This window comes from Ciconia boyciana, chromosome 6, assembly GCF_034638445.1.
Source record: "Ciconia boyciana chromosome 6, ASM3463844v1, whole genome shotgun sequence".
In the NCBI taxonomy this organism is placed as follows: Eukaryota; Metazoa; Chordata; class Aves; order Ciconiiformes; family Ciconiidae; genus Ciconia; species Ciconia boyciana.
This window is the reverse complement of record NC_132939.1, coordinates 34290623-34317842: the sequence shown is the minus strand read 5'-3', so window position 1 is coordinate 34317842 and position 27220 is coordinate 34290623. Positions and strand designations below refer to the sequence as shown.

At 38.5% G+C, this 27220-nt stretch overlaps 1 protein-coding gene across 5 annotated transcripts in view; it reads left to right on the top strand.

The window, feature by feature from the left end:
• RAD51B (RAD51 paralog B) overlaps positions 1–27220 on the top strand; it is a 457164-nt gene that overhangs the window by 51891 nt on the left and 378053 nt on the right. Inside the window, exons 1-8 of one of the 5 annotated variants that reach the window (XM_072864695.1) lie at positions 1902–2028; positions 2345–2569; positions 3984–4077; positions 4914–5027; positions 7522–7638; positions 14262–14398; positions 19343–19462; positions 20536–20719. In XM_072864695.1, the coding sequence (XP_072720796.1) occupies positions 3994–4077; positions 4914–5027; positions 7522–7638; positions 14262–14398; positions 19343–19462; positions 20536–20719 (756 nt within the window). In that variant the 5' untranslated portion in view covers positions 1902–2028; positions 2345–2569; positions 3984–3993. The other 4 variants (XM_072864694.1, XM_072864696.1, XM_072864697.1 and 1 more) reach the window with 4 other exon arrangements.

Below are 27220 nucleotides of genomic sequence, written 5' to 3'. Positions count from 1 at the left end.
GAAAACAGACACCCTGTCATTAAGGGACTTGACCAAGGTCACAGAGCAGAGCTGTTTGCAGAGTGCCCTGATTCCCTAGTCACTACTGTCCTAGTCAAACATATGGAAGCTGTGGAGCTGCCTGCTGTGTTGCTGCTTGAGAATGATGATGGTGACTAGGTGTACGTGAACACTTCTCTGATTATCCTCTGGATATATAATATTAACTTTCTCAAGTTACATGGAGAAGATGATGCATGATTATTTGCCAGTAGTTTTAAAGGTGTATCTGCATATCTGAGAAGTAAGGAGTGGAACAGTCATGACTACGCTGAGAAATGGGATACAAAGAACTTGCAGGAGAGGCACCAGGGTATATTGGTTTTGTTCACAAATCTTCTAAACCACCTGGATGGTAGGATTTGCTTGCCTCGTTCAACATCCCAAAACAGTTCTCTGATTTAATACAGGTATTCTGTTTTTGCGGAAGATGGGAAGGAAGCCTGTTGGCCTGGAGGTGAAGGGAAAGCCCTGTTGCATTTGTGGGAAGGAAAAAAGTAATCAAGGCAATGTTACTTTTTCCTGCACCTCTGGTGGGAAGGTAGGGCTCCTGCTACTACTGTACCAAGCAGGAAATAGTAGTCCATAACAGAGTTATACTATGGTCATGCCCTCCTGTTTCCACTGAAACTAAACTGCTGCAACAGACATCCTTTCCCTTCCCTTAGACAGCTTTTCTCAATTGTGACTTACATTTTTCAAGTCAACTTTTAAAGGCCAACTACACTAGGAGGAGCTCTTTCTCCATTTCATCTCTTCTCTCCCTGTGCAGCTAGCTAGTCACTAAAGCTCTGAGTTGCTTTTGTATGGGCTGCTTACTCCCTGTCCAGCTTCTTAAATCCCCTGGACTTCTTTGGGCATGTAAGCTCCCTTCAGGGTATGAACGAAACGCTAATTCCACTGACCCTTTTTGATACTACGGTTGTTGGGCATTTTATGATAGTCAGCTTCTTGCTATATTTCTCCTGTTTGCTAGTTTGGAAAAGTGGCTGAAGTGTTCTGTATTTCTCAGCTTCATTGTAGCATATCTTTTTCAGTACTGACAAAACCCCAGCCATGCAGTTCCCAATGCCCAGGCCTTCAGTAAACGTCCCAGGTAATGTTAGTCCATTTTTTTCTTCAGTTAGGTTAATTTCTAGAACTGTAAAGATTATGCAGACAATATATATACAATACTAACTTCAGTACTTTCTAGTATAAGCTAGTGAGGTGGAAAACTCACCCTACAGACGTTAGTAAGGTCATGTCAGTCATGTTTGACGGCTGATTCTCCCTGTTACATTCACATTACAGGGTAATAGCTTCTTCAGTCAGAAAGCATTTCTTCCAGAGCTGGCAGCAGACCAGATATTTGTAAGCCCTCAATTTGAAGACAAGAATCAGCATTCCAATATGCTTTACTAACAAATGAACGTATGCATAGCGCTCTTCATGCTGGAGACTTTCAGGTTTTGTAGGTGCTTTATGTGCAGAGGAAGGTAGAAATTTCTAGGGTAAAGCATGGAAGCACTGTGAAAGGCAACCTCCGAGGATGCCCGCATCGAGGTTTCCGTGCCTGGAGCATGCTTCCTCCACCTCAACAGCCTGGCCTGGCGCCTCCACCTCCGGGGAGGCGCTCACGTTCACGAGCGCGGATAAACACTGAACGCCCCCTCGGCCCCTTCTTCCCCCCCGAAGCTGCTTCTCTTCTGATGGAGCGGGTGCAGGAGAGGCGCTACCCCGGGCGGCGCCGCGGCCGCAGGGCCCTCGCTAGGCCGAGCCCAGGCGCCACCGCCATCACAGGCCGCAGGGCGGCGCGCGCACGCTCCCGCCCTCGCGCCCGCCCTCGCGCCCGCCCCCGGGAACCACCGCTCCCGGCATGCCCTACGCGCCACCGGCTGTCACGGGTGCGAGGGGATTGGTGGGAGCGGAGCCAATCGCGAGTGCAGGCCTTGCCCAGCGGCCCCGCCTCCTCGCGCCCGCCGCGGGGAGCCTTGAAAAAGTTCTCAGGTGCGCAGGGCGCGCTCCTCCTCAGGCGGGCGCGTCTGGCCCGGCCCGGCCCGGCCCGGCGGGAGGCCCCGGAGCCGCGGGGCCCAGGCCGGTTTGCGGCGGGAGCGAGGTGTCGAGTGCCCACGGCGCTGCTGGGGGCGAGGCGAGGCGGGGCCGGGCCAGGTCAGGGCTCCTGCTGCGGGCGCAGCCTCGCGTCCCGGACCGATGCGGGGGGGCGGGCGCCTGAGTCGCCTGGGCTGGGCGGCGGGAGGGGAGCCCTGTGCCGGCGCTGCTCGCCTTCAGGTGTTGGGGTCGTAAGTTCATTTTCTCATTCTAGATGAGGTGATAATGTCAGGCTCTCCTGCAGCACCTGTGTCACCTGGTGTAAGTCCGTGCCGGTGTATGTGTGTATCTTTCCCCCTCACGGGTGTCCTTATCCGCCTGCCCGTCCCGGGACCACCGAGAGGGCACGGGCAGCGCTCCTGCGGGCGTCCGCTGCCATCGCTTCAGTCACAAAATCAGTTACCAGAGGTTGTGCCTAGGCTTTTGTTCAGCTGCAGCGGTAAGTGGTGTATGTGCAAAACCAGAAACCACCATAGTACTCGAGGCAGAGTGTGCAGTTTGTATGACAAATGGTTATTAATACTGCTGGTAACTTGAAGGGCACTGAACTCTTCAAACGTTTGCTTTTCCTCCTGTCTAAAGAGGATTTTGCAGAGCAATAAAGTTTCCATCTTGTGAAGATGTGGAGGCCTGTGCATCTGCAAAACTTGTAGCAATTTTGCGTTATTTAAAAACCTTTTTATTTTGCCTAAACTTCTGGCTAAATAAATACTAGGAATATTGCCTAAATAATATGTGTGAAACAGCTATGTACTCAAACATATGTATAGGTTAGGAAAACGTGTGCTTTAGGTTGTACTGAGCTGAATACTACCCTGTGGAGTTTTGTTCAGTAGAATGGAATGACAAAAAAAAAAGGACAAATGCAAATAGCTGAGAGCTAAGGGGAGAAAGATTTGTAGTGGCAGTGTAATCTTATCTGCTATGTAAAATAGTCTTAAGGCTTATCTGAAATAATGAAATAGTCTTTAAGCAGGAATCTCAATAAATACAATTTGCTTAAGTGACTGAATATACCAAAATTGTTGCTGCTTTGGTCCAATGGTATTTTTGTTCACTTTTAGAATAAAATAGTATTTACATTGTAGTTCTCATCTTCATATGCTTAGCCTTGGCCTCTGGTTTCTTTTACACTGTTAGCTAAATTAAACAACTCTTTATTAACTGTGTTTATTTCATAAATTTTTACATAGAACATTATGAGATGGGTTTGACTGTCTTGAGTCTTGCATGCTAAAGTATGTTTCCAGCCCTTCAGTCTTTCTGGTGTCTCCTTTCCGGGTCCTTCCTATTCTTTCAACATCTGTCCCAAATCCTGGATCACCAGAACTGAGTGTTTTGTTCTAGCAGTATACGTTCTAGGGCTAAATACTTACTGTGATTACTCTACTGTTCATGTTTAGGCATCCAAAGATAACCTTATTTCTTTCCAATGCAGTATAGCATGAGGATTTCTTGTTCAGTTCACCACTGAGTAATTTCTAGCTTTCTTATGTCTCAGAAACCTCTGTCCTATAAGCATTGCTGACTCTTCTGTTCTTACTGGCATGATCTCATACGTGGTCAAATATGACGAGATATAATTTAACATAACTGCTTTCAGAGTGGTAATATAACTTAACATAATTTCAGAGTGGCAATATAACTTAACTTAACAGTGGTAATATAATTTAACATAACTGCTTTCAGAGCAGTTATATGGGAAGTCTATATCACCTTAAATTTTATATATATATATATACACACACACACACGTGCACACTTTCCTGTTCTTTATCAAGGAGTGAGTGTAATTGTCTGCATAGTCATATTCCAAGCATCTTTCAAAAAATTTTGTTTTGTTTGCCCTGTAGATTGGGGAGCATGGCTGCTAAGAAACTAAGAAGAGCAAGGTTGTCTCAGGAGCTGTGTGAAAGGCTGAGTCGCCATCAGATCACTACCTGTCAGGTGAAAGGGTTATTTTATGTTTGCGGGGGGTTTTCTTTGGGGGTTGGTTTTTGGTGGGGTTTTTTTGGGGGGCGTGGTATTTTAATGTGTGTACTGTTTACTTTTTTGTGGTTTAATTTACAGGGAGCTTTACTTTCTATAAAGTAGGGGGCACTGCAGGCTCTGTCTGGCCTGCTGCCTTGTAAAAATATAGCTTTAAAAGAATAGATGCCTAACTAAAACGTTTAAACTTGTATGTACTTCCTACCTTCACTTCTAAAGAACCTGAAGATGCTTTATTTTAGCAGGAGTGTGCAGCTACTACTTCTATGGAGCAAGACATCCATTTGTGAACACTTCACAAAAACATACATATACTACATGATCTAGTGTGTGAACATGCTGTGATGTTACACTATCAGTTATGGGTTGATTCAGCAGTATGTTCTGAAGTTGTTCTTATGAATGCTTGCCTAAAGAGAGCCAAGAGGCCCTATGTATTTCAGTAGTATGCATCATAAGTACAGGATCTAGCCCTAGGTCTGCAATCTAGAAGACATGATGTATTTTGAATGTTTTTCTGGTAGATAGAGATGCCTGTGGGCAAAAAGGTGTTATCTTGTTGCAATTCCTTCACACCATTCTTGAATGTTTGGTCCTTTGATTCATTACGAGTACAATTTCTTTTAATATACTGGTATCAGAGAAAGGTAGAAGAGGTATAGCATAAATAGTGTATAACATGGCACAGTTGGTAAACCTGTGGAATGAATACTAGTTGTGTATAAATTGCATCAGTTTAGTCCCCAGTCTTGATTTCTAGGATGAGCTCTCTGAACTGTTCTGTCATCTTTCAGGACTTTTTATGTCTTTCGATCCTGGAGCTAATGAAAGTGACAGGACAGAGCTACTATGATGTACAGAAGCTTCTTTGTAAAGTCAGCCGAGCTTGTGCTCCCAGAATGCAGACAGTAAGTATGCTTGTGTTGATTCTGTTTTTGATACAGTATCTGGGAAAAAGCTAAACAGTGTCACTCATCTTTTTACCTGGGAGGTTTGTGATGTCTCAGTTTGACTGCACAATGAAATAATACTTTTATTTTTAAATTTAGATCTCTGAGGCACTTTAGTTTGATGCAGTGACTTTTATTAGGCATTGTAGCCTCAAGAGATTGTTCAGGCTTGCAGAATTGGTTCTGAGTGCAATAGGGAAATATGGTATTCTCTCTGCAATCCAGCATATAAAAATTACTTCCGGTTTGGACCCTGCAACTAAAAAAAAAAGCATTGTTTAATACAAGCAAAGAATAAGAATGTCAGTATAAATTGGTTTTAGACATAAAATTGGTGCCAAGAAGTGAAGTGATCCTGAAAATAACTTGAGGATTTTTTCCATCCATGTAAATGAGCCGTAGTGTGGTTTAGGCTACAGGTGGCCTAACTGGCGACAGTGCAAGAAAGAAATAGATGTTAGCTGCAATGCAGTGGCTGGATTTTGTTTTATTTTTTGAATTCAGGTGAAAAGATGTCAAAAATGGTGTCTATGATCACATTATATGCTGAGTAGAAAAGATAATTATATTAGAGGTCTCTAGAGTCCAGCTGAACAAAAAGCTGAACAAGATCCAGTGGCTGGAAGATAAACTAAAAAATAAATCCCTGAAATGGGAAGTAATAAAAAAGTCTTTAGAAACTAACATAAGTTACCATTGGAAAAGGTTGTCTAAGGAGGTGGTAATTTTTCATTCACTTGGATTCCTGATTTAACAATTTTTTTAATTTTTTTTTTTACTGAAAGACAGTCTGGTTCAACCCTAATTTTGTGGGTTAAATACAGAAATCACTGGGTAAAATTTTAGAGCCCATGTTAGGCAGGAAAGCTAGACTAGAATATTGTTGCCATGGTCTACAGGGTTTGTTTCCAGTCTTCAGTGTTTAAGTCCTGTCAGAGGTTAAACAAAAAATGATTAAATTAAAATATGTTGCAAATCCTTCTTCATCAGTACATGTATTCACTCTTAAAGTGAACCTGAGCATAAACTCCGATCCCATTTGAGTAAGGTGAAATTAATTGTTTTTTTGTATTGGCCTGTTCTGTGTCTTTAAGGCTATTTTTTGTATATTTCTCCTCAACAGAACTCAAGAGCAGAGAATGTCTGAATGAATTTCAAATATTATTCTAATATGCTACCTGTCATAACATAGGGAAGAACTGTAGCATAAAAAAGGAAGGTACAAGCTATCTTATCTTAGCCTGCTGGTAGAACTAAATGGAAATTTTTATGATCAACTTGTTCACAAAAAATGCTCACTTATTGGCCCAGCAAGTATGGACTAAAACATCTAGGATTCAATGTTGTGTTATTTACTTAGTTATCGATGATTCCTGTGGAGGTGCTTCCACAGTACACCATATTCCCAGCAGACTATCTTAAGACTGGGATAAATTTGATGCCTGCATTTCTGTGAGGCATAGAGAAATCAGGTTTTCTGGAGCGGTCATTCATGGCAGGTTATGACGGTACGCTGTGACAGGGCTTTGAGAATCTCGGTTGTTGGGCCAGGAGTCTGAAACCTCTAGGAACCCTTAGCTATAACTAGAGCAACTACCTTTAGATCTTGGACTGTTCCTTTTACAAAATCAAACTTCTGATGTTCAGGATGCTCAGTGGTTGAGGAATGTGTCAGTTTTAGCAGATGTCTGCAAGGTGTGAGCAAGACCTGTTTCTTTTGGAAACATCAAGTTTTGGTGTTTCCAGATCAGCATTTCCATTTTGTTATTTCTTCTTTGGTTTAAATTGATTCCCCAAATGAAAATAATGCTTATGAACTAGAATTCTGATCTTGGGCCAGTTCCTCTAGTCAGTGGAAGAACTAGGAATTCAGCTATTTTCACTTCTGTACCTGTCCTGTCTTCTTGACTAGTATTCCTCACAAAAGTGGAAAATTATGGATGGCTACAGGATCAGCCCAGGCTTATTCAAAAACTTGTGAATCTTTAGCAAACCTTTCCGTCAACCCAGGCAGTTTCAAATTGGTAGCAAACATTGGCCAGGGAGTTCTTGGTTTTAGGTTTTGTGTGAATGTTTTGCATTGGTCGCTAACCATGCATATATAGTGTTTACTTATTTAAAAGTTTAAGTTTTATGGGTTGAAAGCAAGCCTTGTTGAATAGGAGCAGAGAAAACCTTTGACACATCATTATTAAAGGCTTATTATTTAATATTGTGGTGAGGGAGATACAACAAACTTTTAAATTTACTCTGTGAGCTATAAATGGGATATAAATGCAAGGAAGGGTGATGAGCTAAGAGAGGACTATAGCTGAAGATAGGAATAGTTTCCTCATTAGCAAGTGTTAAGTCATTCCAGGTTGATGAAAGCAAATGTTTGCTATTTCCATTAAAAAAAGGGGCATTTTCTGATTTGTGTGTTTTTCTTTTGCTTTTTTCCCTCCTTTTGTAGGCTTATGAAATGAAACTGAGGAAGTCTGTCAATCCCTCTTCAGCCTTTTTATCCACCACGCTGCATAGTTTGGATAAAGTCTTGCATGGTGGAGTGCCCTGTGGATCCCTCACAGAGGTAACTTGTTTAATGTATTTTACTGCAGTTGCACATCACACCTGGAAGTCAAAAGTCACAGATAGGTTGGACTGTCGTGTCAGGTGCTTTAAACACAAAATACACAAAAATTTTGGATGAGAAGTGTTTTTTTTTAATTGGTCGAAACTGCACTCTTTTTTCTGGTGGTGTGTTGGGTTTTTTTCCCCAGCATGTCAGGTAAGTAAGAAAATAAAGGAATTAAAATTGGTGACCCTATGTTCCTTTAAAAAAAGTGAAAAATTTCCCAGGAAATTGTTGGCTGGATTTTACAGTCAGAAAGTTGCAGTGTGGTTTCATGGTCAGAGCATAAGGTGCGGAATCAGGAGTCTGTCCTTTTAACACTGACTCACTCTGACTTTAGCAAGTCATTAGTTTTTATGAAGGTACAATAAGCAATTAGGACAAAAGTGCGAAGCATATAGGCATGAGAATGACTTTACAGAGCTTTTATATATAAATGTAACTAATTTATGCAATAATTATGTAATGCATTCTTTTTAAAAAAGACTGTAATTAAGGCCTGTATTATATGCACATACATTGCAACACTACAAATTGCATATCTATCTATCTATAACTCTGTCACTCTTTGGACTTTGGATGCAATGCTACTTTCTTGCTTAGAATTTTCTTTTAAGAACAAGGGAGCACGTCTAGTACCTGGATTTCTCTATGGCCTCACAGAAAGTGATAATGACTTGCATAGTTTCTATAATCTGGAAAGACAGGATTTGTGTAGATGCTCATAAGAGTAATTGAGTATTATAAAAATACAAAGATGCAATCTCTGGCTTAGGAATTTGCTGAGCTACAAATGGAGATGGAGAAACATATATTGGAAGGATTATCAATATATGCGTGCCCTGTTCTTATGTTACTCCCCTAGCATCTCTTGTAGGCCCTTGGTAGAGACAGAATCCAGAGCTAGATGGACATTGGTTTTATGCAATGTTGCCATACTTGCTGCCTTAAAGGAAAGTTCTGAACTCAGCTGTGCACTTGAAATGAGTGGAAAAATACATATTGTGTGCCTCATGCTCTGAATTTAGATAGGTTGAAACAATTTTTTTTCCTTCTACACTTCAATGGTCCTTACCAAGTGCTTTTCTTTGTCCACTGTAGCAAATAGAAATGAGAAGTTACGAAAATCTTACTATGAGGAAAATACATTTTTTCCACACCCTATAATCAAACTAGATTGGTTTTGATCTCAGATAGAAATCATTTATGAAATCTGATAGTGACTTAAAACATATTGGTGTTTAAGCAACACTGGGTTTAGACTATAACAGTTTTTGTTCCAGTAAACTCTTACGTAATGAGGGGATATTACTTTTTAAACATTCTGAATATTTCTTTTGATATATGATGTACAGGAATATACACCAGTCAGGTCTTCATAAAAATGTTTAAGAACGCATCCATGAACTTACATTGATCTGTCAGAACTAATATTTTCTTCATATTTAGGCCTGGCTTTGTTACCAGTTTACTATAATAAAATTGGATGGGAAGAACTTAATCTTAAGATGAATACTGCAAGTCTTTAAATTCTGGGAGAAAAGACTTGCTAAATTCTGTTTCATTGAAGAAGAAAGAGCTGTTCTTATAAGTAGCAGTGGAATATGCAGGGTCCTGAGATTGTAACTATGGTGCTGTTGAGGATAATGCCTTCAGCAGGAGATGAGTTTTTGGTTCCTAAAAATATTTTTATCAGCAAAGCAGTGGGCACACTAGGTGTAGTTTGACTCCTTTTCTTTTGGATTATTGTTCATGCAGTCAACTGATGAAATAGCACAGCCTGTGTTTGAAAAGAAATGATGCTCACTTGCGGCTAGGGTCTGGCTTTCTGGGATTTCCATCTGGTCCACTAACTTTTCCTTGGTGGAGGCAGAGAATGGCTGTTCACATGCTTATGCTGCTTAAACTTCTGAATTGTGCTTCTTTAGTTGAACTGTAGAGCCACTGCTGCACAGGTAGGAGAAAGAAGTAGAATAGAGATGTGTCTTTTCTGTCTTTTGCCAGCTTGTCCTTGAGCCTGTGATTGGCTCATGAGTGGTGCCCAGAACAAGGATGTCAACCCAGATAACCCAGTCTTTTTTGCCCTCCTTCGTGTGGCTTGGCAATTTTGAGTAAAAAATGGCCAGAGTGTAAAAGTTTGCATTAAAGGATCCTGGAATATTTTTTTCCTAATTAAAAAAAATAAGTGGATGTGATCCTTTTGGGTTGGAAGAGCCACGCAGTTAATTTACAAGGCTGCTGATAACAATGTCATGAATATTTGTCTTAATCCTAAGCGTAGCTATCATTCAGCTGTCAGAGCAGTCTATCTGACGTGTTCTTGCCTGAAGACCAGGTAGAATGGCTCTGGAGCACTGATAGACTTCAAGCTTGCTGATTGCCATGTTCTTGGCATTGCTGCAGAGGGTGAGCCAGGGAAAGCAGTGGTTGATGTGCTTGGAGTTTTACTGGAGTTTAGCTAACCTTTAACTTCGAAATTTTGGTTTGGGTTTTTAATTTTTTTTTTTATTATCTGAAAGGAATTTCTGCAAGCAGTTGATCTCAAACCATGGATGTCAAATATAATTTTCCTGAGATGGTATAAAACAAAGCTCTTCAGGAATTAAAAGGAAGTGCTTAATTTTCCAGAGCTATGTATTTTGTAATACTTCTCAGCTTGGTTGATTATCACAATACTCAATTTTAAATTTTTTTCAGTGTTTCCTTAAAACATTTATCTCTTTAGAGATGAGAAAATCTGGGAAACTGTTGCTAAACTCTATTTTAAGAATGGTCATACTCCATATATATCACTGTATTTAAAGGTAGTTGAGGCAAATGAATATATTCAAAGATAGGCTGAACTTTTATCTGATTGGAAATGAAAAGCACTGCGTTAGGAAAGGTGTTGCACTTCAAATTTTCTTCTGAAAAAAAACTTTTGAATGTTAAGTTTTTTGTATTCTAACATATTTTGGTTAAAAATAGAGACCTGCCTAATGCAGCTATCTTCGATAGGTGGTGATCTCACCAAGTGACTGATATGTTGACGTCTGTACAAGACATCTAGTGGATGGGATCAGAACTGCAAGCACTACATCCATCAGTGGCTTGGTCTTGTTGCACCCTCATGCCAGATTGACAATACTGATGCATAATAACTATTTAATCAGAAATATTATAGAGAGAACTAGGTAGACTCCAGAAATTAGATGACCAATTTAAGAGATTAGAGGTGTCTTAGGAAAAAAATTGTATTGCTTTTTATTTGCCTTTTACATACTAAATGTGGAAAGCGATTAGGGCATGTATTAGGTGCTTCTCAGCAAACATAAAGGCAGAGAACAATTAAGTATGCAGAAACTGAGTTTCTCATTTAAAGCCTGGTTCTGGAGATGTTTAAAAGCATTTTTGCAAGAGTCATGAGATCTGAAGTCATTTCAAAGGTTGGCAGCACTGCAAGTGTTCTTCAGCATGATTGTTAGATGAAATTTTAGTAGAAAGCTATCAAGTGTCTGCTGCTGCTGCTTTAATGCTGTACTGCAGCTTATGAACACTTTCAGGTCATGTTCTTTTTGGATTCAAGTGATTTTGGAACTTGATAATTTTAATGTGCTCTTTTGCAACTTTCTGGAGCATAGCTGACCAGCAGATTGCCCTTTGGTATTTTTGTTATTAAGCAGATATTCTAAGTTTGCAAGAAGTTCTCTTCAAAAGTATGTTGTGTGCAGCATTTACTTCCTGACTGGTGTGGCTAAATCGTTGTCTTCCTGTTACTTTACCCAGCAGTGAGGGTGGTTGGAAACTTGGAATTTGAGTACATGAGCCACAGGGTTAAGAGTTGTGGTGCTATCTTCTACAGGCAAAGCTGCTTGCTTTTTGAGTGCCAGAGGGATTTGATTTGTGTTACATTGTCTTGGACCATTTTTTCCCAAACCACTATTAGGTTTTAAGTTGGAAATTAAATCATAGCTAAAATTTTGTGGTCAGATGTCAGAGCTTTTGGCCAGCTTCTCTGAGGAAAAATTAAAGTAATGACTGTGAATATTGAACAGTTCAATCCCCTGGTAGCTGAGGAAGAATTAGCTCCTTGTGACTTTATCCAAACCCTACAGATGTGCCAGAGAAAATAATATATAGTTTATTGAAAAATAAAAGTATATTGTATTAGGCAGAGATAAATTAAAAACTGTTGTAGTCTTCACATTTCTATCTGGGTGGACTTGATTTTTTTTTTCAGAGCAAATTGAGAGTAAAACAAACTAAGCAAACTTTTTGCAGACATTCAATTTAAATTATATTAGAGGAATTTTAGTTTTTTTAAACTAAGATTGTATTGTTCAAAGCACTTGCTGAACCAGTGGTAACTACAATAAAATGTGGTAGTTCTTTAAAATTGTTCACTGTGGATTATTTAAAATCCCATTTTAATGCCCTTTAAATGAATGCTGATAAAAGATGAAGTATTGTTGTCTTTGGGAATATAAATTCTCTCTTGCTCCATTGGCTTCCTTCCTTGTACTAGCTTGTACTGCGAGATTCCCTGTCTTTCTCTGATATGATGCTCATATCCTCAGACATTTTTACAGCATCTCTGCTGAATTAGCTCCTGCATCAGCCACTGAAATAAATGTTGATTCCAATGCCACGTCCCAGGCAAGGCTGAAACTACAAACGTTTTTGAGGTCTCCTCACAGTTGTCCAAACAATTTAACAACTGGATTGATGCCCTCCCCTCATTCATTTAAAGTCTTCTTTTTAACTAGAAACAGCTGGTGAGATTCCTTGGCTATCGCAGTCTAAGGAATGTGTATTGCCTCTGCAATTTTTATATATGCTTTGGGCTCATATTAAACTGTGGCAGCTATCGTTGATATGATATTTTGTAACTTAAGTACACTGGATAGAGGACAGATAATTGCATAAATATGACTGATTCCTGATCTGTAATTCACTAAATGCAGTGTGTGCTTCTAAACAAAGATCATCTAATGCTTCTCTTGCATTAAAGCTTCAATTAGATTGACTGATATGGCTTCGTTTTCAGGCCTTGTTTAAAGACAAAAGTGATTAAAGGGATTTTAACCAACTGTTAACAGTAGCTAATGTGTAACTGTAGCTAATGCAGTCCCTCAGTGTTTCCCTGTAAATTTTCTGTGCTTCAAGTCATGCTGCTGCTGCTTAAAATGAAACCAGAGCAATACTGTGGTAACTTGTGGTGAAAGAGTGTTTGTGCTTAAAACCAAACTATTGTGCTTTTAGGCTCAGAAATCAGTTTGGTTTTGAGTGTCTGTCTGTTGTAAGGTTTCTTTTTTGATTTAAAACAACAGCTCTGTATTTAAGCCTTTGTTTTGGCAGTACTAGGTGTTTTGAGGAGGTATGTTTCATTTTGCAGTTAAACTTCCCTGGAGAGGCTTGCTTTTATCTTGCATTATTATTTAGTCCCTACTAGCATCAGAATGAACCCATTACTCTGTTTTTAGTGCCTAAAGTCACTTCAACTTTGTATTTCAGCCCTCTTAGTATTTAAGATGTCATCATCTGCCTTCCCAGAAGCAGTGACAATGTGATATTGTATTTAAAGGCCCACTGTAGTAGTAATGAACATATGATTATCTGAACACAGAGCCCAGCATTCATTTACAATCTCTGCAAGATTTGCAGTGGATAAAGAACAGCATACTGCCATGTCTAGTAGGAAAAAAAAATCTTGCTCTCAGGAACTGGGGATCTCATCAGACAATGTATTCTTTTGATCCTTGTGGTTTTTCTCTTGGATCAAAATCATGCTGGAACCATTTCACACAGGTTGAATGTGCTGTTTTTGAATACTGCTTAGTCGCAGCAGGCTTTCAGTAAGTGCAGGTGAAAGCTTAAAATTGGCAAGCTGGTCTGGATCATTAAATGGTGTTTGTGTTGAAATATGGTAATAGGGAGTTAACACTAATGACAAAACACGTGCTGCATAGCAGAGTGTAGTCTCTGGGGCAGATAAAATCTGTCTTATGTATATACGTGGTTCATATTGAACATTCAGTCTTTACAGGATATAAGCAATTATCCTTGTAATTTCCAAGGGAGACCTGGTTGTAGCCAAAGTAATGACGATTCCTAAGCAGTCATTTACATCTGTGAGCTCATTAGCTCTGGACTTTGTTTTCAGCTCTAAAGGCCATTGATGTCATGTGAATGTCAACTGTGAATCTTCTAATTCTGCTCTATTTTAGAAGGTAGCACAGAGAAAGAGATGGAAGAGAACTAGGTGTGGCTCTAGAGATCTTGTAAGAGGAGGGGGCGGATAGGGGACCTCAAATATGGGAGGTAATAAAGGACATCAAAGAAATAAGTACAAGCATAATGCTATGTCTGAAGAACAACTGTTTATTCTTCAGTGGATGAGTTTGACTGCAAGGCACAGATACAAGAGTAATTGCAAGTTGCTCTTTGTGGGCTGCATCCTAACTTTTTGTGGCTGTCCTCCTTTGGTAACTGGAAGAGCAGAATTTGAGGAGTTCTGGCTGATGGGTTTTAGTTAAAAGTAGGATTAGGGTGAAGTGAATGTGACAATCTCTTGTTTATGTTACTAATCTTCTTTCTTCCAGATAACTAGCCCACCAGGTTGTGGCAAAACTCAATTTTGTATTATGGTGAGTGTTCTGGCTACACTGCCTGTAAGCATGGGAGGACTAGATGGGGCTGTTATATACATTGACACAGAGTCTGCATTCAGTGCTGAAAGGTAAGATTCTAAAATACACACTTGCAACTTCTTTAGCACCTTTTATCTTGGAGCCTTCAATTATTTTCTGAGCAATAATTAAGCATTTATAAAGTAAATACCGATGGTAGTTATTAAGCATTCATCTGATATATGCAGTTATTCCATAGATGATGAAATTAATTTAATAGAATGGTTTGCTCACTTTCCTAATTTGTATGATGTTGCAGATTCCAATTGTGGTATGAGGAGTGGGATGGTGCACTCTCTAATTTATAAATGGACTTAACACTCCCGTACCTGAAATCTATCTTGTCAGTTTGGTTTGTGGAGTTAGCAGGAAGGTTTTGAGGATGTAAAGGCCCAGCATTTTGAGTACAAAGGAAATGGAGGTTTTTCTGGGAACAGTAGGACTGACATAGCCAGTTTTTCTTCAGATTTCTGTCCTGTTTCTGCTGAGTGGAGCCCCCTGCCCTTCTTCTGCACTTCGAATTTTCTTCTGCACTTCGAATTTTCTTCTGCAGTAACCTTGCATCTCTCTTATAACCTTAGTGGCCATGCAGTACTATATTCCCTTACCTCTATAACATCTCTGGTTCTTCTAATATCTCCTGCTTTGCCCACATAACTGAAACTGCTCAGCAATGCACTTACGATATCTTCTAACTGCTGAATGGATAGGAGACGCTATATGCTGTATGTGCTTGAGAGTTACAGATGTATGCGTGTGTTGGTTACCACTCTTCCCATATTAACTGACTGATTAACTGTTGAAATAATTCTGCAGTATTTCATTAAAGGTAGCTCTAATTTACTTAGCTACCAACTTTTCTAAACCATGAGGATTTGACGTTTTTGAGATGTCTATTCCTTTGTCACTGTTGTTTGGAATTAGTGAGTTCAAAAGCTAAGGGTCTGGAGGAGGGCAAGTAGTACAGTAGTCTCATCCTTGTTTGTGTAGGAAAATGGGCAGAAAAATGTTCATTGAAATAATTATGTATTTCAGGTGATTTAGTAGTTATGCCCATGGCCTACATCTGGAGTATCAAAGCAAATATATTTGCGTTTAATCATTTGAAGTTATCATGGATGAGAAGGTGGGGGTTTCTAACCCTGTTTTTGTCAAGTTGATTTCACAAAAATTTGAATTACTTTAAACTGTAAGTGTAATATATCAAAGGAAAAAAGCTTAAAGCAATGGCTCTGCAAAGTATGATACTCCCTTCTTAATTTTTGTTTCAGGTCCCTGAAATGTAGATAGTAAAAAAGGGCGGGACCTAATGAGTGAGTTAAGACTGTTGCTTAGAAGTGAATGCTAAAGAAAACAGGTGAACGTGACAATGAAAATTCTGAAAATAGAGTAGGATGTAGAAAGGAAATGTGATAAAAATAACATTATTACTAATGATGAGAATATTTATGTATTAAATAATATTTAGTATTGCTCAGTTGGAAATGATAGCTAAACACAATTTCAGCAGACAAGCTGTATCTTATACTTTCTGTGTTGCGACCTCTAAGGAGCAGCACCAGCAGAGGGAGGGAGGTGCTTATCCCCTTCTGCTTGGTACCTGTTAGAGTACATCTAGATTCTGTGTCCAGTTTTGGGCTCTCGGTACGAGAAAGACATGACAAACTGCAGGGCGTTCAGCGGGGGACTACCAAGATGGTTGGGGCCTGGAGCACTTGCCCTTTGTGGAGGGACTGAGGGCTTGCTCAGTCTAGAGGAGAGAAGGATTTGAGGGGGATCTAACAACAGCCTTCCCCTACGAGTGAGGAGGCCATCAGGGAGATGGCATAGTGGTGCATGGCAGGGAGACAGCAGGCATACACTGAAATCCATTTCTGTGCTGATACGTGGAGAAGCTTTCTCACCATAAGGACAATCAGGAATTTGAAAAGGTTGCCTAGAGAGGTGGTGCTGCCTCCACCCTTGGAGGCTTCCAGAATATGACTAGATAAAGCCCCAAGTAACTTGTTCTGACTTCATCGCTGGCACTACTTTGAACAGGATGTTGGCCTGGAGATCTGAGTTCTCTTTCTAACCTGAATTTTCTTATGATTTTGTACTCCTGTATTAATAGATGGCAAGTAGAAGAGATTTTGGTTTTGTTGTTGTTCTAAACACTTCAGAGAAGAGGGCAAATATTCATTTAATAGCAACTTATTTTAAAGGGGTTAATGGAGACACTTAGCTGGCACTATTTTTATTTAAAACTCAAAAATCTCTACAGAAAGGCTGAGAAGAGCATTTGTATCCGTGCTGCTTTTTAGGGCTGAGAGTTGCTAAGTTGTAGGTGTCATTCTGGCTGTAATGCTGTGCTGCTACTAGAAAGATACTGCATAAAGCTGGCTAATTTTATTTCTTTTGCTGAAAGGCGCTTCTCTTTTGTCATTCTGCCTGGCAGGTCTTACTTCAGGGCAGGGAGCTTTTTGCTTCCACAAACTTTCATAGTCTTATTACTTCACTAACATAACAGTTTAGTTCAATCTAATAGCAATGCTGAGAATAGTGATCAGAATTGAGGCTGGTCTTCTAAGATATGCCACTAGTTTCTGTAATTTATATATTTTTTGTCTCATGTAATAGAAAGCCATAACAGTGCAGAGGGTGTCTGTCATTCAGCTTTGTCAGAGCGCGGACAGTAGGACAGGTAGATGGAATGGCCATAGTAAGTCTGAAAATCAAAATTGTTGTAATCAGTTTTGTAGTAATTCAACTCTAGCCAGCTATTAAGTGAAAACATACCAGACTTATTTAGAAAGTCTGAAAATAATTTGTTTGTTTTGCTTTTCTCTCTAGCTGTACTTATTGCTTGTGAAAAACACTAGATACAAATTTCTGTGAACCAAAGCTGAGAACAAACAGATTTTCCATGCCATGGGCCTCTGCCCTGATTGCAGAGAACATGTTCTGTGCAGTTTTTGGTCTCATCATGACAAACAGGATTTAGATCTTAAAGAACTTTGAACCTACATGAAGCTCTGTGAATAGTACTGCGATCTCAGCAAGGTTTTGGCGTGTCATTTCAAGTTAGCCTGTGTAATGATGTTCTTTGTGATACGCATGTCCATTAGGAAGCATACTGAAATCTCATTTCATGCAGACCATTGAATGACAGATCACTGTTGCCCAAATGGTCTGCTTGATTAATTGTGCAAATGGAAAGACAAGATTCTGTCCCTGGAAGTCCTGCAGGACAAGTTTAGATGTAATAAGTAATGTATCTAATGAATGAGATTCAGGCTATTGTAATGAACTTCCTTGCTCAGGATAAGTATATTAACATTCAAGCTTAGTGTTTCTATTTTTAAACCAAATAAAACTGATTTAAAAGATTTTTCTAAAATAGCTTTAACATTTTGCGTTTTAATGAAAGGGGTCTAGATAAAAAGCATAAAGATAACCCGGAAGTTGTGCCCACAGGTATCAACCACTAGATGCCACTCTTTTCAAGCTATAGGTGGTAGGATAGGTCTGCTTAAAATACAAACGATTAAGTATTTTCTGTTATTAAAAAATAAAATCTTCATTGTGGAAAAAAATTTACAGTGCTCAGATTGTAACTGTGAGTTTCTAAGTTAAATTCTTGAGTCGTTTATTTAAGGACCTAGATAAAATTGCCTTGTGTTCAGAGGGGTGGAACTTCTTTCCACTGACTTCTGAAGAGTTTGCAGGCAGTCAGCATTTCTAAAATGTATACCATTTAGTGTCCTCAATGATTTTATGGATAAAATCTAATTTAACTGAAAATGTTGGCCTCTCATCAGTAAATTTAGTTTTACATCTGTGCGAGAGGTTTTTTCAAAGCATAGTTTCTGAATATAAAAGTATTTTGACAACAAATAATAAATAACGAACTTCCTCTGACTTCTTTTGGTGTTATCACCAGTTACCTGATACGATTCCTTAGTCTACTCTGATAATAAACAGTGGTATGCTTAACAATTGTAATTCAAGGTTTTGAAGGGTCATGAGTTTGCTAAGAAGGTAATGGAGAACATTTAATCATGGAATTTCACATTCAGTTCTATCAGTGAAGCAGCCACTTAAACTGTTTAGTTGCTTCATCACATCAAGTCATGTCTGTTGTACCTGTGCTATCTGAATGGATGGATGTTCATTTGTAGCCACCTGGCAGCTGGAGCCTCGGTCACTTTGTGACACAATGCTGATTTTTTTTTTTTGCTATGTTCTAGAAAGTATATTTTCTTAAGATTTTATAAGCCTTTTTTACAAAGAGGTAACTGGCACAATGGAAATGGTTTCAGTGAAAAAAGTCTCCCATCCAAATGACCTTGTTCTTGTTTTTAAGGAGAGATTATCTGTGAAAAGATTTTCACTTTGGCAGGCATACTTTCCATACATGTAGTGATTGTATAAGTACTTGCAGTTGAACCGTGCTCTGTTCTTTGCAGTCCTGCTTCCATGTTGGCTGGATCTTGTAATGGATCTTCTGTTTATCAGCTTGTTAAATTTCTGTGGTGACACAAGGTCCACTTTGTGATTTCACTGCAAGATAAAGGTGGAAGTGAAGGTGGTTTGAGTTGGAGAGTACATTTGCTTAAATGAAAATAAAATTTAAATATAATAATTAAAATAGAATGCTTGGCTGTTGAGTTGAACCTCTTGTACAAAATTAAAAGAACTTTGCATTCAGTAACTATAAGCTTTGCAGTTTCCTTTTACAGGAGATACACTATTTCTTTCTGTACAGACACATTATGTCTTTCCCTACTGTACCACTGACTTTAGCGTCACTGGGAAGAGAACCTAACTGTTCTGACTTCCAGTAGTTCAGTCTGACTGCTAAAGTATGCTTCTCCTTTGGAAAAGATTTCCAGTATTACTTGGTATCTGCTTATCATTCAGAGGTTTGCTTTGTTTACTTTGTGAATATTTGATGCCTTATTATCCCACATTATTCCTTTTGCAGTGTTAGGCCTTCTTTTTTTTTTTAATAGGTTGGTTGAGATAGCAGGAAACAGATTCCCTACTTATTTTGACTCGGATGAAAAGCTGTTCTGCATGACCCGTAGCATTCACCTGTATCGAGAGCTGACCTGTGGCAGTGTACTGAAGAGGTATTCTTTTCCAGAGTTTAAAAAAAGACCATTTTGACTGATTTGTCTATAACAATATTTGTTTTATATAAAAGTTTTATGAGGAGTAATTCATTAATTTGAGGCCTTTTCATGTTGATAACAGCATGGTCTCCAACAAAGTAAAATTGCTATGGAAAGAATGATGTTGCTCTTCTCATTTCATAACATGTGACTAATCCAGTTGATGTTTTCTAATTTCTGATAGACAATTTCTATATGATCTGATCCCTGTAAGCCTTTAAAGGGGAGTGTTCATGTGACAGGTCTTCTCTTGTCTTGGATTCTGGAGACACCATAGTATAAGAGTTACGTTTTCCATGAAATAGGAGTTTGTTCCTCCAAAGCACAGTTTACTTCCAGGAAGACTGGGACCCCTCCAGCAGTGGGAGGGAGGAATTGTTTAACAGTCATCAGCCTGAATGCTGTTGTTGGCAGTGTTGTATTGTCATGTTGTTACCTTATGTTAATTTGTGAACCCATTTTGCAATGAAAATGAATTAAGTTATATTTTAGCATCATCTTGTGTATTTTATGTTAGTGGGAGAATTATTCTAAGAATAGTTTCCTCTTCTAGTGCAGCTTTATCAGAGAACAGCTAGTAGCATATTATCAATGGATTAGGCTTGGCATACTGTCTTTGGAGGTATACGGAAAGGGGTTTGACCTTCTGCATATATAGACACCAAGGATTCTGGTGTTGGCAATGAGATGAGCAAAAAGGCACAGTTTCAATGTCCACTTAACTTGCTGTCTGCCATTCAGGGGTTGTGCAGCATAGAGTTGCTAACTAGAAGTTCTTCCAGACGTCTCTTTTGGAGAGGTCCTGCCTTGAGTTATGTGGCCCACTGGAGCCTCAGATTCCTTTCCAAATCTCTTCAATACATGCAGATGTTAGTGGAGGTGGTGTGTGAGAGGGAAGAAGAGGGGCAGGCTGACTTTCAGCTTATTAAAGTAAACCTTTTATTTAAACAATTTCAGGGTTATAAAATGGTTCTATTATGTAAAAAATGTTATCAGTGACTGGGTTTTTTGTTGTTTTTTTCTTTTTTTAGGATTATGTCTTTAGAAGAAGAAATTATTTCAAAGAAAGTTAAACTCATAATAATTGACTCTGTTGCTTCAGTTGTCAGAAAGGAGTTTGACACAAAACTCCAAGGCAACCTGGCAGAGAGAAGTAACTTTTTGGCTAGAGGAGCATCAATGTTGAAGTATTTGGCAGAGGAGTTCTCAATACCAGTAAGTTCTTCCTCCTTTCTTAAGTTTTTGCCTTACAGTATCAAGTAATAAAATCTGAGAAGAATGAAAATGACAGGAAGATGAAAACCAGAAAAAGCTTCTAGCAGGAATCTTCAAGCAGGTACAAGCTGGAAAATAGTTGGGGAATGGGGGAGCAGTAACTGTTTTGCGTGGTGTTTTTTTGTTGTTTTTTTAATTTTTTTTTTTATTTAGGACTTCAAATAAGGGTTTACAAGATTCACCAGCTGTGTTTCAGTGTTTATTTTCTGTTTTTTTTCTTAAATCTTGTATTTTTTTTTTGTTGCCATTAAATATTGCTTACCTTGATGGTTCTCTTCTAAAGCAACGCGTACTCTAACTAGTGCATACTCTGACTAGGTGAAGATCTTTTTCTGCCTCTGTTCCTTCTACTTAAGTTTCTAGAATCTCAAAAGGCCTTATGCTCTGGAGCAGTGTAAATTCCTTTTGTGACTGATAATGTATGCTAATTAATGCAGAAAGGAAGGTAACAACTCAGCAAATCCTTGTCTGTGGACTTGCCCATAAAATACAATGGAAGACACTCACACTCAGTGCAGGGACTAGGTGGAACTGATCGAAAAGCGCTTTAGATGATGTAAGCTGCATAAGTGTGTGTGTGTGTATTCCTTCATTATATGATCCACGGAGGATCATATCAACTCAAAAAATGCCATTGACACTCAACTCTTGGAAGTATTTCCTTGTATGGGTAACCTACTTGTCTCTCTAGTGTAAGAGAGAAACTGTAGCAAGAACTTGAGTAAGACTGGTGAGGCCGTTTCCTTCTGACGCTCCTGAGGTCACAGCAACTATCATACTGGAAATATACGTCAGAGGTGTGGAACTGGCTGACTTAAGAGGAAAGGATTTCCTTCTGCCATGTAATTTCTAAAGACTTTTGATGGAGAAGATTAAACCCTGTGTAAGTGCTTTTAAAGTTGAGGTACAAAAGACAGTGTCCTAGTTAGTGCACTGAATAATGTCTATAGTGCTTTAAAAAACCAGGAAAGAATTGTATGTAAGTATGTACACTCCCATATTTTGGGAAAATATTATGCAGTCCATTGAAAAAGGGGAGAAGTTTTATGGGAAGATACTGTTTTTCTCTATTTTCTTCTCCTTTAGACATCCCCTGCTCCCCTCTCCCTCTTCATTAAAATGGTGAAGCTGAGCTGGATTGGAGCCTCTGACAGTTCAGGCTGTTGCCCTACTTATAGTCAGAGGGACAGTGTTGATGTTCACAAGTCTTAGAGTTGCATGACATGAAGTAGCCTAAGATTGTGATCCTAATTCATCCTATGTAAGAAGAAAATAGAGCTCGAACGCTTAAAGGTTTCCATTACGTTAAAGCTAATGTGGTTGCTTTGAGGCATTTGCGATACCTGGTGTGCTGGTCTGTCCTTGTTTCTCACTGTGAACACTTTGGTAAGGAGTTCTGGGATTTTGGGCAGGAACTTGGGCTCTGGTCACAGCTCTGTCTTTTTGAATTGGTCCACGAGATATCTTACCTTTTAAATAAAAACTTTAAAGATCTGTGTAATTACATGTAAATACACAGATTCAAAGCCTGTATATTTTTAAAACACCTTTTGATTAGATTTATCAATTTATTCAGTGGAAATCCAACTGTATTTTTACTTGTCATCACCTTTAACGCACATTGCTAGCAGGTTGGTTCTGGAGTATTTTAAAAATTTGTTAAATTTTATGTTACAAAATAAACTGTAGTAACTCCTATTAGTTAAGAATTCTAGGAGGGCCTTGGCTAGAGATTTGGATTCTTGCAAACACGGATCCCTAGGCAAGGCTGTGTATGAGTAACATGTAAAATCCAACATCAGAGTTTGTTATGCATTTGTAAGTGTTGGTGCATACTAGAGGTAAGTCTGCTGTTGCATACATTGCCTTAACCTCTACTACTTGAGGTTACAGAGTATCCAAAGTTCTTATTATAAATAACTGTGTTGGAATTATTTCAGACATTTTTACTTACCTGGAAAATCATAAATATAAATTTGTGACTAAAAGAACATTAGTAAGGTTGCAAAGTGATTTAGATCACTAATAAATTGGACACATGAAACAATATGTAACGCTTATTTCACGGCAGAATCAGTGCAACTAAATACTGAGTTGGGCAACAAGTAGGGGGACAGTCTGGGACTCTGAAAAAGATTTGGAGTTGATGATTGATAGGAGTTGAACTTGAAGTCAATCCTTTTGGCTGGAGCTAAAAGGTCTGGTGAAAAACTTTGAGTAGTTGAGCAAGGGAATCGGAAATAAGGATGTCGTGTATTATCTATTTAGCTATAGCTGTTACTGGAGCAGTCCATCTGGTGTTAACAGTCCAGGGAGGATGGTGAAAAATCAGCTTCCAGAGAATAGCCTTGAAAATGACTGGGAGAAGGGGAGAGCAGCCTTAGTAATTAAGACATAAGGTGCTTACTTTGTTTAGCTTAGCTAAGGAAATGTTAAGCGTTTCTTCATTAGTCAATATGTACCTACTTGACGAAGAGGTATTTGATAAAAGCAACCTTCTCTTCAGCTGACAAAGGTGTATCCCACAGTTCTGTGGTTGGAAGCTGAATTAAGCAAGTTCAGACTTCAAATAAGGGGTGTGTTCTTACTGGACTGATTAATCATTGGAATGCATTACTAAACATAAATAGCTTCTTGTCACTGAGTATTTTTAAATGGGCTTTTTTCTCCCATTTCCTGAAAAGGAAATGGGTTCAAATAGGATTAAATTTGGGGAAACCCTGTACTACCATGTCATGCCGGAGTTCAAATGACTTTAACGCAGTTCTTCCTGTTGGTGTTATAAACTCTCTAGCTGTTGATAACTGTGTTCGTGGTGTCAGGATATCGAGCTAGATGTGCAAGAGTGACTAGCATTCATAGCTTTTACCGAACTCAAGGAGAGCTGTTTCAAACCCAAGTAGCTCTATATGGTATGAAGTATTCGGGGGGGAAAAAAGCTGACCTTAACTGCCTCAAAACTGATGGTCATTGTTCAGTAACCTCTCTGCACCTCTCTTTTCAGTTTGTAAAATGGGAACAACAGAGCTGTTGGTTGTGAGGATAGGGTCATTACTGTTGAGAAAGCACTTACGTATGCTACTGCTGTGTCCATGAAGAATGTATAGATGCTCATTGGAAAGTAACACTTGCCATCCTCAGTGTAAAATTTAAATAATGTGTAGTAAATGAAACCTTAATCCATCTTTTGAGATGAGAAAAAAAAATTAAACATACTCATTGAATGGCACCATCTTAGCCACTGAATGAAGCAAGTGAGTGTGTTGTGTGATTGTAAATTTTTGCTTGACTTAATGGTTTTTGAATTTTTTTGTTTGTAAAGTACAAAGAAACACAAAGCTTTTTTTTTTCTTACGTATGGATGTTAGTAAAACATGAGTTGTTTCTCAAAGTGAAATATGATGCCTGATTTCCTTTTTTGATCCCTTCTTCCACTTAGCTTAGCAGCAAGCCCAGTTCCATCCTAGGCTCTTTAAATGATGCCAGGGCAAGAGGGCAGCACAAGGTTTGGATCCCTTCTGGTTTATTGACAGGCCACCTGGCAGCCATCCTGATGACTGAACAGTCACTGAAGCTTTTTCTTCCGTGGGGCACTATGTAACAGTGTCCCTTTTTCCCCTTCCCTGCACACAGCCGTGACCAAAATCCACTTTTTTCTGCCAGGTGTGATTGAAACTAGCCAGTCAGATCAAAAACGATTGCTAGAAACTGAGAAAGACAGTTTGACTATAAATCAGACAGAAAGCCCTTTATTTTTGAAATCCAGTGAATATGTAAAGCTACATGAAAAGTTTACCTTACATTTATCTGTTTTAGAGCGTGTTGTACTTGAGAGCATTTGGATCTGAATGTTTTCGGTTACAGCGTGTGTTGATGCTGTCTAACAAATTACATATTTAGGCAGCAGTAATCAGTCCTATATGTTTCCTGTCTAGTTTCCTGACTTCCTTAGCCTTCTTAAAAAGAATAAAAAACAAAATACACTTTGAATTTTCTTTCTTCTCTTCTTCCATATTCATAAGAAACTATTATTAGTAAGTGATATTCAGTAGAAGTAGTTTAGTGTTCATGCTGGTTGATAGAGAAATGATGTCTCCATTTCAGTGAAGAGCTAAAACTAAAACCCAATATGACTAGAATTGTTCTTGAGATTTAACTGTTTAGCTTATAAAAAATGTTATTTATAGAACCTGCTCTTCTAGTTGTTAGTACTTGAGAAAAATGTGTGAAGCTGGCCAGACATCTCCATGGAAAAGCACTCTAAAAGTGGCAGTTGCAAAACCAAACTGCTTTAAGCATTCTTTTAGATGTCAAATTGAGACTGAAGATGAAACTTGCTTTGTAAATCCCTGAGGCTGATCAAATTACAACACTGGCTGTCCTTTATATTTTTGTCTGGGTTGTGTTCTTAGATCTGTGAAGTGAGCCTTTGTTATTTATGATAAGCATGTTGGTTATCATTATTATCAGCAAATGTATAATAGTATCTTTCATTCTTTTTTTTTAAATCTTTCTGAGAATATGAAATAGCTTAGGAGGAGAGACTTTCATCTCTCACTTATGATTTATACTGCAAATGAAAGATAAACCTTATGTAACTATTTGCTAATGCTTTAATTTGCTATGCTAAATAAGTTAACAGTAGTCAAGAAGCCCATAGTTTCCACAGATAATATTTTTCCCCTTTAGATGCCACATGCTCCATTTAAAAACTAAAAATTCACTTTATCAGTATTGATAATATGACAGCAATTAAAGCTGTCATAGTCAATTTTCTTTTCACACTCCTTGCATTTTTTTGTTTCAGTGCTTCACACTCACTTATGCGTTCTGCTCTGTAAACTTTATACCCAAGATTTTAATTTGCTTTGGAAAGCCAAATGTTTAGCTAAATATATATTGGATTTAGGTTGTGTAAGTTTTTTCTTCTCAAAATGAACTTATATGTGCAAAGTACTTAACCTCTGCAGTGCCTTTTCTGCTGTCTTTGGTTAAGTGTGTTTAATTGTATCATCTCAGCATCTGGCAGTAAAGTGTCTCAAGACTGAAGTGCTTCTGTTGGCAAAGAGAGAATATTCAAACTGCTATTTTCTTCTTTTTAAGCAAGTATTTCCATTTGGCCTCATCCTTGCTTATGTTTCATTCTGTTTCCACTTAGATGGTTGCTTGTCACCTCCTCTGCACCTTTGTTATTGCTGTTCTGGTATTTGAAAATATTAGTTTATGGAGAGCTAAACAAATTCCAAAATGGAAGATTTCTGAAGAAAAGTAGTTTCAATGCCAGTTCCCTTTGAGTTGGTAATAAATATGTGGAAAGTTTGGAAAAAAAAATGGGTAGTTGATTTGTTGTTACAGTATGTAACAACACTGTATGCTGACTTTTCTGAAACTATGGGGATACATTAGTCTTCCAGGTGAATTTTGTCTGTATCTGGACTGTAAGCTGCTGGAATGCAAACTTTTGGTTTTATACTTTGCTATTAAAAGAATTTTTAATACCAGTGTTACCGAAACAGTAATTGAATTGTCTTTGCAAGTTGTTTAAACCTAGAATGAAAAAAACTTGTCTCTACTTCCAAAACTTAGAGAACTGGTTCCATTTTTGAAGTTTTCTAAACAGAGAAATATCTTATATGTTATACCACATCAAAACATGTGTTTCTTTAATGGGGAGCTAACCTTATCAGAATAAAACATTTTGGAACTGAGTTACCAGAATTTTACTAGCCATATTTAGGCCAGATGTGGTTCAGACAGTTTCTAGTGGTGAGAATTCAGTGGAATGTTTGGGTCCTTTTCTGTTGAGCTGCTCATATTTGTATGAAGTGTCTTGTTGCTCAAGTTTCAAGCATATTTTGTGTGTTTGTATGTATGTGAATTTGAATACCCTTCCCAACTGCTAATAGAAGGATCTTTATATTTCTACATAATCACACTGAACTCCTGGCCATCTGCTTGCTGCAAAAGGTTGAGGTTTACCTAATAAAGTAATATACCTTTCACTGCTACTTGCTTTGTTCCCCCCTGCCCCCAACTTCCATATGAGCAGCTTTGGTGCTTTTTTCATGAAGTCTGTGTATTTCTCTAGGGAGCAGCATGAAAGTTAAAACAATTTGTGACTGTTTGCTTAGAAGACACAGAATAGTGCTTCTGAACCTGCAGAATTTTATTAAGATAATTCACCAACTTCTTGGAGAAACTGAGTTGTCCTTTTATGAACTCAATAGGATGAAAAGATACTAGCATCTTATGCTAATCATATTGTGGATGTTATCCACAGAAGCACAAATATTTAGAATAATGTAGATATTGCAGAATTTGCTGACTTTTATTATTCTGTATGAATTAAAGAAACATTGAATAGCCCTAACTTTGTTTTGAGCCATGGAAAACAGTAGTTAATTTGTTTCCAAAATCAGGAAAATTACTTCCAAAACTAAC